At 39.8% G+C, this 17,655-nt stretch overlaps 1 protein-coding gene and 1 long non-coding RNA gene across 2 annotated transcripts; one reads left to right on the top strand and one right to left on the bottom strand.

Moving 5' to 3' along the window:
* The first annotated feature begins 754 nt into the window (after positions 1-754).
* LOC136355046 (uncharacterized) lies at positions 755-3,290 on the top strand. Its single transcript, XR_010739097.1, has 3 exons — positions 755-1,342; positions 1,796-1,861; positions 3,041-3,290. It is a non-coding gene; the product is annotated as an uncharacterized lncRNA (long non-coding RNA).
* A 5,452-nt stretch (positions 3,291-8,742) lies between these two features.
* On the bottom strand, positions 8,743-16,075 carry LOC4328056 (uncharacterized). The gene is made up of 7 exons (XM_015769338.3): positions 15,548-16,075; positions 14,605-14,754; positions 14,018-14,143; positions 13,171-13,927; positions 12,956-13,080; positions 12,835-12,877; positions 8,743-9,295 (listed from the first exon to the last, which is right to left on the bottom strand). The coding sequence occupies exons 1-6, from the start codon at positions 15,901-15,903 to the stop codon at positions 12,838-12,840; spliced, it is 1,554 nt and encodes a 517-aa protein (XP_015624824.3). The 5' UTR covers positions 15,904-16,075; the 3' UTR covers positions 8,743-9,295; positions 12,835-12,837.
* Positions 16,076-17,655: the final 1,580 nt, after the last annotated feature.

The raw sequence follows: 17,655 nt of genomic DNA, 5'->3' as shown, positions 1-17,655 counted from the left end.
GATTGGTGTTTCTTTTGTCTCATTCAAAGAAGCATTCATGTTGGGGATCGATATGAACGGTTGTGCTTGCTTTCTCTGTCCCTGAGATGGATACACGCTTGTACTAGTTTGCAAATCTTGATGGTGCCGGAGGAGTATGTCGGTGTCTTGCAGGTGTTTGGGGTGAATCCTGTCAGGATGCATGCGGTAGTGTGCAGTAGGTCCTTGTGGAGGAGCCGGCGACCCGACGAGGCATGGGACAGCGAGGCGGTGGGACGTGGTCGTCGGCGAGCAGACCAGCGGGTAGGCGTCACTGTAACGCCCTGAAAATCGCCCTAAATTTAAATCGTGCTTTAATGCATTTCTAGAAATTTTAAAAGCCTAAAAGAGCCTCCAACAATTAAAATTCACCAAGATTTATGTCAAATTGGCTTGTGGGTATTTTTAATAAATTCCCCATGCTTAAAAATGTTTAACCAATTTTTACTTGAATTTTCAGAGCATCCTAAATAATTTTAAGGCAACAAAAACAATTAAAGAATTTTACAAAAAGGAAAAGCTAAAAGAAATCATCTTCCTCCTGTTGGGCTGTTTGCAGCCCATCTCTCTCCCCCTCCTCTCAGCCCAGCCCAGCCGCCCCCTCACCCTCCCTCTCTCCCCTCCCCCTCCCTCTCCTTGGGCTGGCTCAACTGCTCCCCATCTCCCTCGGACAAAAGTCTGCTTCACCTCCCCTGCGCGCCCAGCCTGACAGGCGTGCTCCTACTCGATGACAGGTGGGTCCCACTCGTCATCCCTAACCTCCAGCCATCCTCTCTCTCTCCGGCCGAATTCCAAGCGACGGCAACCTCCGATTCGCCTCCTCCACTCGCCGTTTCATCAAATTAATTGAGGGGAATTAATTCCCACCTCATCCTCTCCAATTCCCCCATAATTTCCCACTCAATCCCACATTATTCGTGGTGGATTTTGATGATGCTCATCAATGGTGAGCTCCACCATGCCCCGCGTCGATCTCCCTCCCCGGCGCCTCTCTCCCTCCCCTCCGGCCTATAAAAGGGACCCCCGACTCCCTCCTCTCTCCCCTCACACCGCTGCCCTCTCCCTCCTCTCTCCGCGGCCGCCGCGCCGCTCTCTTCTTGTGCCGCCGCCGTCGCAACTCCGGCCGCCCCTCGCCGGTGGTCGGGACCTCGTCGGAGCCCGGCGTCGCCACCATCCGCTTCGTCGCTTCCTCCTCTTCCCCGTCCACCCCTCCGTCGAGTACAAGGACCGCGGGAACGACGCCGACGCCGACGACCCGAAGCTTCTCGTCGTTTCTTCCTCACCGCCGGCAACACCGTCGACCTCTCGCCGCCGTGTCTGCTCGGTGAGAACCGTCGTCTCCTCCCCTTTCCGTTTTTCCCCTTTCCGCTCTCCGTCGCACTGCCGCCGCGCCGTTGGCCGTCGCCGGCGAGCCGCCTGGCCGGGTGCTGCTCCTGCCCGGCCGTGTCTGTGCCTCGGTGCACCGTGAGCCACCTCGGTGCTCTCGGCTCACAGTGGACCGAGCGGCTGCCAAGTGGGACCCGCCCGTGGACCCCTCTCTCTCTTCTCTGTGCAATAAATCAATTTCCTTTAGAAAAATAATTCACAAAATTGCAAATTTCCATTTAAACAACACCTAAACTTCAAATGGCCATATCTTGACCGTTTGAACTCGGAATCGACCCGTTCAAATCTCTAATTTCTCCTAAAAATGAGTAGAATCCATTTATGTGCTTTATTGCTTCTGTTCATATGGTTTTTATTAGTCCTTTTGTATTTCTTCGCGTTGGTCGTGTAGATCCTGCCGTTCCGGAAGATCAGCTCTTCATCGCCGTTGACGCCGAAGACTTTGTGAGCGATCAAGGCAAGTCATATCTACCTTGAACATGTTGAATCCCATATTGTGAAAATTATGTTGTTTTACTTATATTGCATTGCTTTATAAATTATACCGTTCATTATTAATATTGTTTTATTAGTTATTCCTATGCTCTTGGTTATGGCCATGATGTTGATTTGATATCCATGATCTTTGTGAACCCTAGTAAAATTATAACTTGACTAGTCTAGTACCCTACATGATGGACTGACTAGTTGCTTTAGGTAAATGCTTAGTCATGCTTAGTTCCAACCTAGAACTTTTGGTTAAACTAGACTTTGGTGGTTAACAACTAAAATTGGATTAGTTATGGACTATTGACTGGTTTGTCAATAGATGGGTGATAAAATGATTTGTGCAACTAAAATATATTTTTTTTGGGCTGGGCTTGGGGTGCAAGCTAGTTACTTTGGTAGTCGCACCCCGGCTAATATAAGGACCGGTCTTCGGGCCTCTGTTGCAAGGCATCTTCGTGCAACCACAAGTCTAGTGGGTAAGGCCTGACTGGAAATTTAGATCTTCTCAAAACAGAGACCATTGGTTGGAAGGGTGTGGGGCCAGGATTAAGGCCGTTTTTCACCCGGCGCAAGGGGGGGCCTGACTCGTCCCGGGGGATCCGACAACCTTTACCTTGTCGGGGACCGGCGGGCGGCGAAACCTCAGCGGGTTCTCCTGTTTTGGGTAGACCTAGATGGATAGTCTTGTCACGACCTCTATCCGAGTACCGTGGTGGTACCCGGCGCGTGGCAACGCGTGTTGAGGTTGTGTCTTGTGGGTAAAGTTGTACACCTCTGATCAGAGTTAAAAACTATTCGAATAGCCGCGCCCTCGGTTATGGGCAAGCTGAGCAATGTACCCAAAGTTAGTTTTGTTTTATAAAACATTGGAGGGTGAAATCATGATGGTGTAGTCATGTGGAGATTAGCCTGGGTTAAGGCAGGTTCGCAGGCTCATGCGACCTTGATGATATTAAAATATTGGCTTAGAACAGGATCGTGTTTTAAAATGAGCTTTAACTTGATTAAAATGTTTAAATTATGGCTTTATGCAAAATAAACCCTATTAGGCCATTTCCTTGTTTTCCCTACGCATTATTGTTGCATTTCCGGTGTGACTTGCTGAGTACGGTGGTGGTACTCACTCTTGCTCACAAAAATAATCCAGAGGATGGACCTGAGGAAGGTGAAGGCTTGGATCTCTAGTTCGCTCCGCCGTCGAGTGCCTGTGGCTGCTGCTGTTCCGTAGTCTTCCGCTGTTTTATTTGTTTATCTTTGAGTGTGAGGGCCTAAGTCGCCCATGTAATCAAGTACTCCTTTACGTTTCCGCAAGTGTGGCATGTAATAATCAACAATGTCTATGTGTACCTCGCCTCCTGGGACGAGGATTAATGCACTGAGCGTTTGGAAATGGTGTATATTTCCGGGCGTGACAGTCACGAAACATGCGTGCCGCTGCTCACCGGCTCGCTGCCTCCATCCCGCGCCCCAAGTGAGTCCGAGCAGGCGAGCACCGGTCCGTTTTTAGGAACAGCGCACGTCGGCGTCGGCTGGGGGTGCCTCCTCGCCGTCGAACAGTCGAGGATGGGGTCCTGAAGACAGAGAGCACGGCCGTCGTGAAAGCCAAGGCGGCAGAGGTAGAGGAGCGCCGAGCGGAGCTGGTCGCGGACGCTGCAGGCGAGGGTCTGGGGGCATTTGACGACGACGCGGCGTTAGGTGGTGTCCGGGACGGCGAGGTCGTCGGTGAGGAAGGCGAAGACCGGGCGGAGGTCGGCGCGGACGCTGGCGGTAAAGAACCGCCAGGAGCTCCGTCGGGATGTCTCTGTCGCTGTGGTGACGAAGCAGCAGCAACTGGGTGAGCAGGGGTAATTTGGTCTCATCAAGCCACATTGCAGCAAATATGGAATTGAAAATGGCAAAATGGCTGTGATCACGCGCTTCATATTGGCATTTTAACGAAACACGCTTTTGAGATGTCATTCCTCTCCTCTTGAAGCCAACTCCCACAAGCACATGATCTGAGTGAGTCTTGTGCATACGAAAAAAAAAAAACTTTTTCCACCTGCACCAAGCACCATATCGATTGAACCACGGGTAAAAATGCTCCCTGCTCCTATATTCCATATATTTAAATCCTAATTTCAGCTATTTTTAAATTGTATTTATATATAGACTATGTATTTTTAAATCTGAATTTCAGCTACGGGGAAGAAGAAATGCCTTCCACACGATGTGGCGATGAACGGACTGGCAAAAAATCCTGCGTACAAGTATTAGTAACGTCCGTAATCTATCTATCTATTAATCAGAGAAAAAGAAAAGAAGAGTCCAACTAGAAATACAATTTTAAAATAGCTGAAATTCGAAATTAAAAATAAGCAATATTGAAAGAAGTTTCCATATAAGAACCCAATACGAGATTAATCAAAATTCAAAATAAAAATAAAATAAAATCCAAAATTAGAAAATGAAATGAGAGTCCAAGTAGGAATACAAATTAAAAATAGCTGAAATTCGGAATTAAAAATAACAAATATTAAAAGAAGAGTCCATGTAAGAACCCAATACAAGATTAATTAAAATTCAGAATAAAAATAAAAATAAATCTGAAATTAGAAAAAGAAAATAAAAGAAGAGTTCAAGTAGGAATACAATAAAGAGTAGGCCGCGGACGGGCTATAGAGAGGCATAATGGCATCGTTTAATGGGACTTCTAAAAATTATAAAAAATGAAACTACAAGTCTAATTTTTAAAGGTTTGGAACTTCTAAAAAGTAAAAAAAAAAGCAATGATAATCATGTTCGATATTAAAATCTCAATGACAATAAAGAAGGGAGGCAGCGGGCGAGCTATAGAGGAGTACAATGGCAAAGCCGCTAACGGTTTGGCAGGACTTCTAGAGAGTAAAAATGAACCCAGACAATAATTATGTTCGATTTTTAAAATCTCAATGACAATAAAGAGAAAGACAGTGGATGGACCATAGAGGAGTATAATGGCAACGTTTGACGGGAAATCTAGAAATTATAAAAACGAAACCCAACGTGACAATAAACTCTACAAACTATAAAAATCCAATTTTAAAAGATTTCAAGAAGAATAAGTAGAAATAGTGGTAGATCGAGCAAGCAAATGAAGAAGGAGATGACATAAAGGATAGCAACTGGTGTGACTTAAAACTATATAATTAAAAACACGAGGATGATAAGGTTTGGTCTTTCAAAGTCTTAAGACAATGAGATAGCTATTTAATAAATTTTAAGTAAAATTATACTTAAAAAATATGATTTTGTTTGACACAAAATAAAATAAAATCCGAAATTAGAAAAGAAAAGGAGAGTCCAAGTAGGATTACAATTTAAAAATTACTGAAATTCGGAATTAAAAATAAGGAATATTGAGAGAAGAGTCCATATAAGAACCCGATACGAGATTAATTAATATTCGGAATAAAAATAAAAATAAAATCCGAAACTAGCAAAAAGATAAGAAGAGTTCAAGTAGGAATACAATTTAAAATTAACTGAAATTCGGAATTAAAAAAATAAAAAAATATCCAAAATTAGAAAAATCAAAGAGAGTTTAAGTAGAGATGTAATTTTGAAACAACTGAAATTCAAAAATAAAAAATAAATTTAAAAGAACACTATACTGTATTAATTAAAATTTGAAAAAAATAAATTCTGAAATTAGAAAAAGAAAAAAGATTTCAGTTAGGAATACAATTTGTAAATAATTAAAATTTGTGATAAAAAATAAAGACTATTGAAAGAAAAGACCATCTAAAACACATGACGAGATAAAATAAGTAACATGCCTATACAGGAGTAGAGTGGTGGCGGTTGATCTAATTTTTAAAGGTTTAAAGGAGAATGAATAGAAATAGTGGTAGATCAAGCAATCAAATAAAGAATGATATGATAGAAGTAAGGGATAGCAGCTGGGTGTGACTTTTAAAAACTATATAATTAGAAATACGGGGATCATAATGTTTGGTCTTTCAAATTCTTAAGACAACGAGATAGCTATTTAGTAAATTTTAAGTAAAATCATACTGAAAAAAATATGATTTTGTTTGGGTGCTAGCCGCGCAATTGCGTGGGCCACCCGGCTAGTTATATTATTAACACAGCTCAAAAAGAAGGCACCATATACGCTGTGAGGGCTAGAAATTCACACATTAATTGAAGAAAAAGAAAAGAAGAGTCCAAATAGAAATACAATCTAAAAAAAATTCAAATTCGGAATTAAAAAGAAGAAATATTGAAAGAGTAGTCCATATAAGAACCCAATACGTGATTAATTAAAATTCAGAATAAAAATAAAAAAATTGAAATTAAAAAAGAAAATAAGAGTTTAAGTAGGAATACAATTTTGAAATAACTAATTCGGAATTTAAAATAAGCAATATTGATAGAGGAGTTCATATAAGAACCAAATACATAATTAATTAAAATTCGGAATACTAAATATATAAATTTCTGAAATTAGGAAAGAAAAGAAAAGTTCAAGTAGGAATATATATTTTTAATAATTAAAATTCAGCATAAAAAATATTAAAACAACAATTAATCAATCAATAACATAGCACGAGATTAATTAGAATTCGAAATAAAAAATAAAATAAATTCAGGAATTATAAAAATAAAAAAAGAGTTCAACTAGAAATACAATTTATAAATAATTAAAATTCGCAATAAAAATAAAAATATTAAAATAATAGACCATATAGAACATGTGATGAGATTAACTAAAATTCAAAATAACAAATAAAATAAATTTCAAAAATAGAAAAATAATTATAAGAGTTCAAGTATGAATACAATTTACAAATAAAAAATTATAAAAATGAAAAATATGGATTTTTCGAAAAGAATAGTTCAGACAGCAATATCGACAATGAAGAGGGCGAAAAACAATAAGCCTGCATAGGAGTAAAGTGGTGGCAGTTGGTGGGACATGTAAAAACTATAAACATATAAAGAAAACTCCAAATAGAATCCCAATGACGATTAAGAGATGCGACAACGAACAAACCATTAAGCAACATGATCATGGCAGTTGGCGGGATTCTAGAAAGTAGAAAAATAAATCCCAATAATAATCATGCTCAATTTTTAAATACTCAATGACAATAAAGAGGGGAGGCAACGGGCGGGTCACGCGCAGAGGAGTACAATGATAAAGCCACTGACGGTTTAGCGGGACTTCCAGAAAGTAAAAAAATAAATAAACACAAACAATAATTATGTTTGATTTTTAAAATCCCAATGATAATAAATAGAGGAGGCAGCGGAGGGGCCATAGAGGAGTATAATGGCGGTGTTTGACGTAACTTTAAAAAAATTATAAAAACAAAATTCAAAGACAATGAACTCTAAAAACTAAAAGATCTAATTTTTAAAGGTTTCATGGAAGATATGAATAAAAAAGTGATAGATCGACAAGTAAATAAAGACCTGAGAAATGAGTAAGGGGTAGCGACCGAAGTGACTTTTAAAACCTATAAAATTAGAAACGCGCGGATGATAAAGTTCGGTCTCTCAAAATCCTAAGACAACGAGATAGATATTTAACAAATTTTAAGCAAAATCACATTAAAAAATAAATAATTTTGTATGGGTGCTAGCCGCGCAAGGCCACCCAACTAGTTATTAATGAAATATCAATTGCGGTGATTAATCCCTCTCTCCGTTATCCTCTTTAATTACATTGTAATTCTCCATCATCAACCCTAATGTGGAGTGCTCTTTATCAATCGATTGGACCACAAATGTGAGTGGCCGCGGGCTTTCTTTTTTAAAACTAATGGGTAATACCTGAATTCTACATCTAAATAGATATACGCAGCCAAGGTAAATCGAGTTATCAAGCGTAATGTAACTGCAATATCATCTTTTTCTCCCTCTTTGGTTCTTGCTCACATGTTAGCACTTAGCATCCAGTTTCCGAGCGCAGCATGTGAAATTTCATCTGAGTAAATGTTAGATTTGTTGATGTACAATCAATTATTTTACTACTTCATCCAAGTACTTTCTCGCGGATAGCTACTGCTGGTTGCTTACCTAGCTACCGTACAGTTTCACACTTTTCCTAGCTGAATTTGTATATGTTTTGATTTTTACTATCAGCTCCACACCTCTATAGCTCTCTCTCTTTTGTGGACTTTTGCTAGCATGTAGATGTTACATTAGCTTTATTCTGTATGTATCTTTTCCTTTGGATTACATGTGGTATTGTTTGTTCCAGAAAAAAGATGAATAACACCAATCCTCTAAATTGTTTGACAGACTATCAGCTGGTAACATCAATCTCTTACTATCAGATTTTGTTATGATCATCTCTCAAACTGTGCGTTGAGATTGTTTAGCCAATGGGCTCCTTATGCTATGGATGTTGAGCTAAAATCAGGCAACTATTAAGGTTAAAAAAACCAGGTAACTCTTCTACCACTTCTAAAAGAATTTTTCACTATTACTAACTTGATACTCCTAGAAAAGCATACACCAGCCTTATCAATTAGTACAACAAACAAAATTAGCAAACTTTGAGACATGCACATGCCTATATAAAGTATGAAATAATTATCCCGGTCCATCCCAACTGATTAATTTTGTATTACAATTCACAGGCAATCTATATAAGACCACTTTCACATCTATCGTGATACATTCCTCCAGCCTCCTTTGTTTGGCTAGAGACCCCATAGAATTTTGGCAATTTTGGCCATCTTACCAAAGTATTCTATATTCCATTGATTTAAATTGCTATGGAATTATATCTTTAAGCATTATTTATGGTCCAATAATTAATATTTTATATGCTAATGTAAAAGATCGATATTTCCATGAGGGTAGCATGACAAGAAATAGCCAACAATAAGAAAGGGGATTAAAATAAACATTGCAGACCAACCGACAGAGAACAAACCCCCCAAACAAGGGCTGTAATCCAGGTTATGCTGATTTCCCTAGCAACCTACCAGTCCTCAACAGTCAACACGCTCCAAAATCATCCCCAATGTGCGCGTCTTCCTTCTCTGTTCACCAGCTCCGATCCATACGCACGCCGGGTACCAACTTTACAGGTTAAGCTCAAAAAGACTGAACAACTCCCAAGTCCCAACACATCACACCAAAACTACTCTCCTGGCATAGAACTAACAGTCAGGGGTCCTTACTGGAGAGCGGGGGGTACCTCACCTGGCCCAACCTCAAAACAAGAAAAAGGAAAAAAATATGAAGCATACTACGCCAGTAAGCAGGAAACTCAAAATTCTAACCAAGTTTGGAAGCTAAACACCTACACCACAGACTTCAGCTAACTATGATTACTGAACGAGGCACTCTCAAGTCCTTGACGGCACTTTGAATACAAGATATGCAGTGGTGCCTCTCTTCTCCAACAAGCGTGCTAACCCACCTGCATCAACAGATATAAAAGGATTACTTCTTCCACACCAAGGGCAAGCAGGAATTGGTTGGGGCTGGTGATTTAAGTCTTTGATGCTAAATACGATCGATGTTCCCCACTCCCATATTGCCAATGATATAACCACTATTTTTTGTCAATTCTGATCTTGTAATCTTCTTTGTATTTTTTTAAAAATATTATCCCTATTATGATACAACACATAAAGCTTTGGGCTTGCCAGCAAAGTTCACGAGTATAAACTAAAAAGTCATAGGAAGGAAATGGATCATCGGTTTTTGAACTCAGTGTCTATGGAAAGCAAAATTCAAGAGTACAAGGTTTACGTAGGTTTGGCAATGGCATTCAAACAAATTATTCGCATGTTGGTGCGCTTTATTTTGTTAGATATCTGAAGGGTGAGCTAGTCATACAAATGTTTGTTTCATAGATATGATAACATTGTATCAGTGTAGGTTTCACATGTTGGATGTGAATTGGGATTTCATATAGATGAAGCTTTTGTAGTTGCATTGCTGTTTGTTTCTGTTTTTGGGATGATGGTGTTAAGAAACAGGGTTCAATAATATATATGGTTGAAATTATAACTGGAAGCTGGAGCTATTCATATTCACAACTGATGGCATCAGTTGCTAGGATTATAAACCTTAAAAATTTTATCAGAATTGATCCTTGCCACTAATTCTTTTTAGTTTACTCTTCTTTTTAATATAAACTACCAAGTAACCCCACAGATGATAACCCCACCCCCCGCCTTTGGCATGGAGGCACAGACCATGGCACATCGTAGAATTTTTTTTTTTAAAAAAAAGAAAAAACAACAACTAATTTAATGAAGGCTTTTCAGCACGGATAGATTCAGCAAACCAGAACATGTAAAGTAAACAATTTAAACGATTCCTATCCACATACACATTTGTGCTAATAGTACAGAGTAGTACAATAAGAGATAAGCATAAACCACATATGTAAATGCATTTGTAATACACATCTAGACACATAACACAATTTATTATTCAGGAGTGAAAAGTTTTAACTAAGTACAGGCATAAGGTAGTCCAAAAGATTCAGGCCGATTTCACTCCCTAACTTCTGATTATCCTTAGTGGCTATATGTGTAGGAGTCTCGCCTGCTGTTTTTTGTAAAAAGAAGGGTATAACCACTGTTTTTTCAACTGGGATAAACATATGGTACTCTCCAACTGTTTCACTTAAAGAATCAAGGCAATTGTAGTCGGCAACTATTAACCATAGATAGGACCCAGAGGAAAACTTTTTTATGTCGAGTCTGCTCGGTTATATGATATATCACAGATTTCCAAAGCCTAATATTAGTAGGTTATAGATCCAAATTAGCGTGTTGTCTCTTCTCCACAAGAACAACAAGAAGAAGAAGAACAATATTATAACAACAACAACAACAACTAAAAAGGAGAGTGATCAAGCGCAAGACAAACCAGTGATAAGCTTGATGAGAAAGTGGGGGATCAGAGAAGAGTAGAAAGCGGTGATCAAAAGACAGCAACAGGCACAAGGCAAGGTACTTTGAAGCGTATAGCAAGGGGAGAGGGCAAACAAAGGAGTAAGAGGAATGCTGACTTGATGGAGGTTGAGGTAGAGACAGGGTTGTTAAAGAAAGCAAGAGATGATGGGGAGGATGAAAAAGGAAGAAAACACCACTTTAGAAATTGTAAAGTCTGGGCTGCAGTGACAGGCCAGCAAGCCAAAACGAGGATTAACAGCTTGGAACTGCTGGGAATTGGGGAATGTCCTGGCAGTTGAGGGCTTCTGGACCTCCAGAAGCAAGAGGACCTCAACATTTTATATTACCAGATACTAAACTAAAATAGATGAGAAGAGGACGAGTTGGTTCAAGTACTTGCTGGGAATGTCAAATATTGAAGTGGTGGGCTTGCTCTATTGTGGAAGAAGTGGTGGGCTTGCTCTATTGTGGAAGAAACATGTAAACATTGAGTTCACAATTATTCCAGATATCATATTAATGTGGTGATGGTGGAGCAGGATGGTTCACATGCTCTTATGGGAACCAGAGACAGATAAGAGAGAGTAAGACTTGGAAGCTCTTGAAAATCAACATCAGCAACTTCCATGGCTTTGTGCCAAACACTTCAACAAGGTTCATGATCTTGGTTATTTAGGAGACAAGTACAGACCTGGAGGAAACAACAGCCATGAGGCCAACAAATATGTAAAAGACAGACTTGATAGGGCTGTTGGGTCCCAAAATTGGTGACAAGGTTCCCGTCATATAAGGTGATACTACGAGATCCAAGATACTCAGATCATAAACCTGTGACCATACTAATTGGAGTTACAAGATTTCTGTGATGTCAAGGGGGCAACAGTGGCTTCAGGTTTGAAGCAAAGTGGTTGCAGGAATAATGCTGTGAAGAAATTGTTAATAGTGCACGCATGATTCGTTGCTTCCTTTCAGGTTGAAAATGGTCTGTCACAGAGGCTAAGAAGAAAGTTCATCAACGGAGTATTACACCCCATGGGCCAACACCTGACGGGAGGTTATCTGTTTCTTCAGCATATGAGCTGTTCTTCATGGCCAGGGAGCTCTGTGTCTCCAGTGAGCTGATCTGGACCACCAAGACACCTTCCAAAGTAAGATTTTTCTTGTGGCTGGCTGCAAAGGGTCACTGTTCAACAGCCGACAATCTTGAAAAGAAGGGATGGCCGCACGAGGAACATTGTGTGCTATGTCAGCGTGAAGATGAAAGCTGCTCACATCTGTTGCTCACTTGTGATTACACCCAGAGAGTCTGGCTACTGATGAAAAAATGGATTGGAATCAGCTTCCCCGTGTCTGGACATGAAGAAGAAAACCTAACAGATTGGTGGACGAACGCAAGGAGGTTTTTTCGGACCGGCTACAGGGACATCTTTGACAGTGTTGTCGCCCTAATCTGCTGGTCTCTGTGGAAAGAGCGTAATGTTAGGATCTTCGAGCAGAAAGTGCGCACCCCTGAGCAACTAGTGGAGGATATCAAGGAGGAAATCCTAGTGTGGAAGACCGCAGGAGTTATCCAACCATGTAATAACGATCATCTCTGATTAGAGTTTGCCTTAGGGCATTGTACTTTTTTTTTCCTCTCCAGCTTACGGGATGAGGGCCTAGCCCTTCTCCATCTCGACAGCGTACTGTCGTTGTAAGCTTCTTTGTAATGTTTTCCAAAATCCTTTTCCTTAATGAAATTGGTCGACCGAATCTTTTGGCCGACCTGGCAAAAAAAAAAAAAACCTATGGGCCCTGGGACAGTAAATAGTGTGTAATATGTAAGTAGTGGACTCACAGGATATTGTTATTAGTGCTAGCCACTATTCACGAAATGCAGCGGATTTTCATATATAGTGCGGGTCAAGGTATTGTCGGTGACAGTAATCATTATGCAACTACTTTGTTATAGTAGTAATAAGAAAGTTGACCCGCAGATGCAGAATATGGATACTATGAAATTTACTAGAAGATCAAATGGCAGGAAAATAAGTAAAACTTTATATACCTATTAGGAAGAATTAGAAAACGCATTCCACGGGTCAGAAAACCTGCAATATGGAAAATAATCATTTCAACAAATATATTTCAAGAGAAAACAAATAAACATACAAGAGAAGAAAAAGTACGTGTCTTTTAGCAAGTCACTCTTCACCAAAGCCTTGATAAGGTCTACAACAGCAGCCGAAAGATACTTAGCAATTATCAAGTCAATTTCAACCAAACTCTTGAGTTTTTGCTCCATGTTATCATCCTTAAAGACAAAGTTTTGAACACTTGTCAGGAAATTGAACTTGCACATATATGAAATGAAAGAGAAAATTAAGATTTCATATGCCCGTACTTTCGTGTGATCCGCCCCGTGCTCAGTAACGTGGCGGATAAACACCAGCAAATCTAAAAGATCGCCACTGTATGATCTTTTCTTCTTCTGATCTTGACTGTTGGATGCCTTATCTGCGTCACCTTCCACGATGCCATACTCAGATACTTTTATAAACATTTGGTGCTTGTCTACTTGGTCAAGCCATTTATCTTCTGGAAACATGGATCCTAGAAGGGATATCAAATCCTTCTTTGCAGTTTTCCCAAGTAGCTGGTACGCTCGGAACAAATCCATAAACAGGTGCCTCCTTGACATCGCAGACCTGAGTGCAAGATGCGAACTCAGATACTTATGGAACTTCCTGGTTTTCTCTGAGTTGTACTGCCCGAGCTCTCCTGCGCTCTCTTTTAGTTCAGAAAAAAGCTTAATGAAGTAGCCAGGGACCTGCCCTTGAGCTGTGCGAAAGTGTTTCTCTAGTATCTTTGCCAACTGTTTCAGATCCTTAGCCATTGCTTTACAACTTGCATGGGAAGAAGCTGCCTTCGTGATTCCAAATGTTGATTCATTTCTGACTAGTAGATCATCAATAGAAAATTCACCACACCAACTGCGTCCATCTTTATGCTGATTGATGATATATATGAGGAACCCTAGGAACACTCTCCTTCCCAGCTTAGTACTATCAGCGACTAAGCTACCATTGGGATCATAGATGCGTGCAGTCTCCACAAGTTTGTTATGTGCTTGTCCCAGGAAATATTGAAGTGAAACAATGCTGCATTAAAATGACACAGTTAGTCTTTACTCAAAAGACAAGGCGCATAAGACTTCCTTTTCTCTTTTCTATCTCATGTAGAGAGCAAACCTTCCAGCTGGGGGCAGGGCATCAATATGAATCTTTGGGGGGTCATTTGATATTTCTCTCCATTGATCATCAAGTTCATATTCGGTGATGAATCTTCCTATAGCACTTCGCAAGAAGCCCACGACCCTGTTCAGAATGAACGCACAGTTACAACATTTGCAAAAGATAAAGATCTGTCTATACAACATACGCCATAAATTTGAGGTATAAACTTAACTACACAATCCAAAATAATCTGATAAATTCCAACCACAGTATTTGGCAGAATACATGTTACTGAGATTAGTAAGAACATTTTGACCACAATTGGATTTCCTAAGAAGCATAGGAAATTATTCATACACTTTCAGTTGACATTAAAAGAAAGTTACACTCTCTAGTCATTCATATATTCTCCTGTCTTCAGTCTGCTCTCTATTAACTACTTTTGCTTCTGACTTCCACATGCATGCTCTCTCTATATAATTGTGTCACCATAAATTAACAAATTCGAAAGGTAATGGCAGGAATTTGTAAAGCGATTCATCAATATTTTCAGCTGATATAACATTTGGAAAAAGGCAATGTAAATAAGTAGCAAGTCGCACCTCGCATATGAGTTGGATATTTTTGTACCCAGGTTTGCATATTGTCCTTGGAAGTGCCCATAGTAGACACAAAAAGTTTTGCTGTTCTGATAGACCATACTCTTTAGTTCCCCAGCATAGAAAGGCCCTTCTCTGTGCTCTACTGTGAAGCTGCATGAGACTATAATGTCAAAAAACAAATTTATACATCCTTCAAAAAAATTATAATATGACTAGAAAAAGTGCCCGTGCAGACCCCACATGATCATGAAAAACTATCACGAAGATCATGAAGTTGAAAAATATCATCGTATATGTCATTAACATGTGGGTCCAGACCCCACATGATCATTCTCGTATACGATAGTATTTCACAACTCACTTATATTTATGATGGCATTTTATGAATTTTCTATTGTATGAAATCATTGGGATTTAATTTAGACATATTTGCATTATTGCAGGGAGCAATCCTGACATGTACTCATAAACATGTCCATATTTGTATCAGAGAGCTTAATTGGATGTGCATGTGTAGGATGCTCTCCTACGGTAGTTTCCCTAAAAGAAATGGATTTACATGCATATGCATATGGAGCCATGGAGACGAGCAGACTACATAAATAGCCAATTAGCAGAAGAGCATTGAGGCGATGATACACCCAGCATACATCTTCTTTTCTCAATGGAAGGCCCAAAAAATATCTCAAACCAGTCTTTAAAAAAGAGAGCCCGATTCAGTTCTCTGCTTTAAGCCCATCCCAAAACTCCTATTATGATTACTGGATTTTACGTAGGATCTTCACTTATGTGCACACATGTGTCGGAAGAAGAAACATAGTAGGACAGCTATGTCGTTCGTAATAAGAACTTGATCTGATGAAACACATCTTCAATTTTTATAAATCACATTGGGCTAGTCTTATGCTCTCTAGGATACATCAATCCAAGAAATAGTTGATACCTTCGAAGGAACTGAAGGAAGTTGTAGCCAACTGTTTCATCTTCTCTTTTGTTCACCACTGCAGCTGCATAACTTCGAGGGCTTGGTGTCTGTTGGGACTGGGAGGCCTGCTGCTGCCGCTGGCCGTGTTGGGCTGCCTCGACGACGTCAGTGGGCGAGGCCAACGTTCCCGAGCGCTGCGGCTCGACCGCCGTCCCCACCTCCGCCTCCGCCTCCACCTCCGCCTCCTCCTCGACGCGGACGGCGGGCGAGCTGTCGCCCGACCCGACATTGGCCTCTCCGCGGTCGTCGGTCTTCTTCCGAGGCTTCCCCTTCCCACCCTTGTTCTTCTTCTTCCTACCACCATGATGAGGCATCTTTAGTAGCCTAGCGGGGATGCTTCGCTCTGCGATCCGCGGTGGGGCAAGCCGAGGCAGCGGCGGGAGGTGCGCCCGCGACGTGCTCGACGGAATGCGCACAAGAGGGTGGGAGGGCAGGAGGGGGAGCAGGTGGGAGGGCAATGGGTAAAGTAAAAAACCCCTCGGCCTCATCCGCACTGAGGCCGGCGTGGGTTCTTATATACTTCGGATAGACGTGTTGAACCACAAGCTACTAGTAGTACTAAAGTTGAACCACAAGCTAGGAGTACCGTGTATATAGGAGTATATGGCTGTGTTTAGATCAGTTTGGATCCAAACTTCAGTCCTTTTTCATCACATCAACCTGTCATACACACATAATTTTTCAGTCATATCATCTCCAATTTCAACTAAAATCTAAACTTTACGCTGAACTAAACACACTGTCAAGCAGGTGAGTACGTTGGTCCAAACAAACCACTCCCTTTATTATTTCTACCACATTTTATTATTGTTTTATTTCTTTTTCTTGATTACCCGTCGACAGCAACACGTTCGTGGTAACTTCACCAATATCAAAGATGCACCGACCTAATCTTTTATGGGTACTTATAGGAATAGGGTATACGTGTGTGTATTTATAGAGATAAGTATACGTGTGTTATAGACAACTACGTTTGTACTATGTTTTTATAAATATTAGTAAGAGGGTTTGCGTTTTCTTTATACAGCCGAAAACAACAGCCAGGTGGCTCAATTTGAAAAGATCTAAAGATGCAGTCTCAAAACATTAAATAGCTAATCGGCTGTGTGGTACTGGTAACATATAGTACGTATATAAACTCTTTTTTTTCTCTAAATAAATACTAGTAAATTTACGGTCCTCGATCGAATAGGTATAGAAGGTAAAAATTTCTTATTGCCGATTCAAGTGGTGGCGTTGTAACTCAATCTCACTACTATTTTTTTTTTCTCCCAAGCGTAGAGCCTATACCATAGTTACAACTGGAGTCATATATTGGCCGGTATACTGGTATAGTACAAGGTGTGCAGGTGTTCAGGCCAAAAAAAATTAGGACCACAAGTCTATCATTCGTAGTAATTATCTATACTTAATTAGCATCAAATTACAAGGCTTAGTAAACAGAAGAAAAAAACAAACCATAAAGATTACAAGGCCCATTTACCCAATCCCATTGATGGGTTGTGCTTGATGATTCGTTTCTAATTATGGGAAAGCATGCTTTGGTTAAATTATACTACCTCTATATTTTAATTTATGACACCGTTGATTTTTTTCTAACGTTTGACCATTCGTCTTATTAAAAAAAGGTTATGTAATTGTCATTTATTTTATTGTGACTTAATTCATCATCAAATGTTCTTTAAGCATGACATGAATATTTTCATATTTGCACAAAAATTTTAAATAAAATGAATAGTCAAACATTGGTCAAAAAAGTCAACACCGTCATCCATTAAAATACGGAGTAATATTTAATTTTAGAGTCTCATTATGTGTTTCGCAGTTGGACCTTCAATCCCTAGGTACGATATTAGTTATAACCTCAGTATATTCTAAAGCTGAACATGCACACAAGTTATATCATTACCCAACAATTATTACTGATTTTAAAGCACATACAAACATACAATATTATTTACAAATTAGTGTATAATCTAGATTTTAACATGCAAACGTATCAAAGTCATCATCACCACATCATTTTCACATATTTCAACATATATCGATATACCATTTCTATAATA

Source organism: Oryza sativa, chromosome 2 (genome assembly GCF_034140825.1).
Source record: "Oryza sativa Japonica Group chromosome 2, ASM3414082v1".
In the NCBI taxonomy this organism is placed as follows: domain Eukaryota; kingdom Viridiplantae; phylum Streptophyta; class Magnoliopsida; order Poales; family Poaceae; genus Oryza; species Oryza sativa.
Note: the sequence above shows the minus strand (reverse complement) of the source record. Positions and strands in the feature narration are given on the sequence as shown.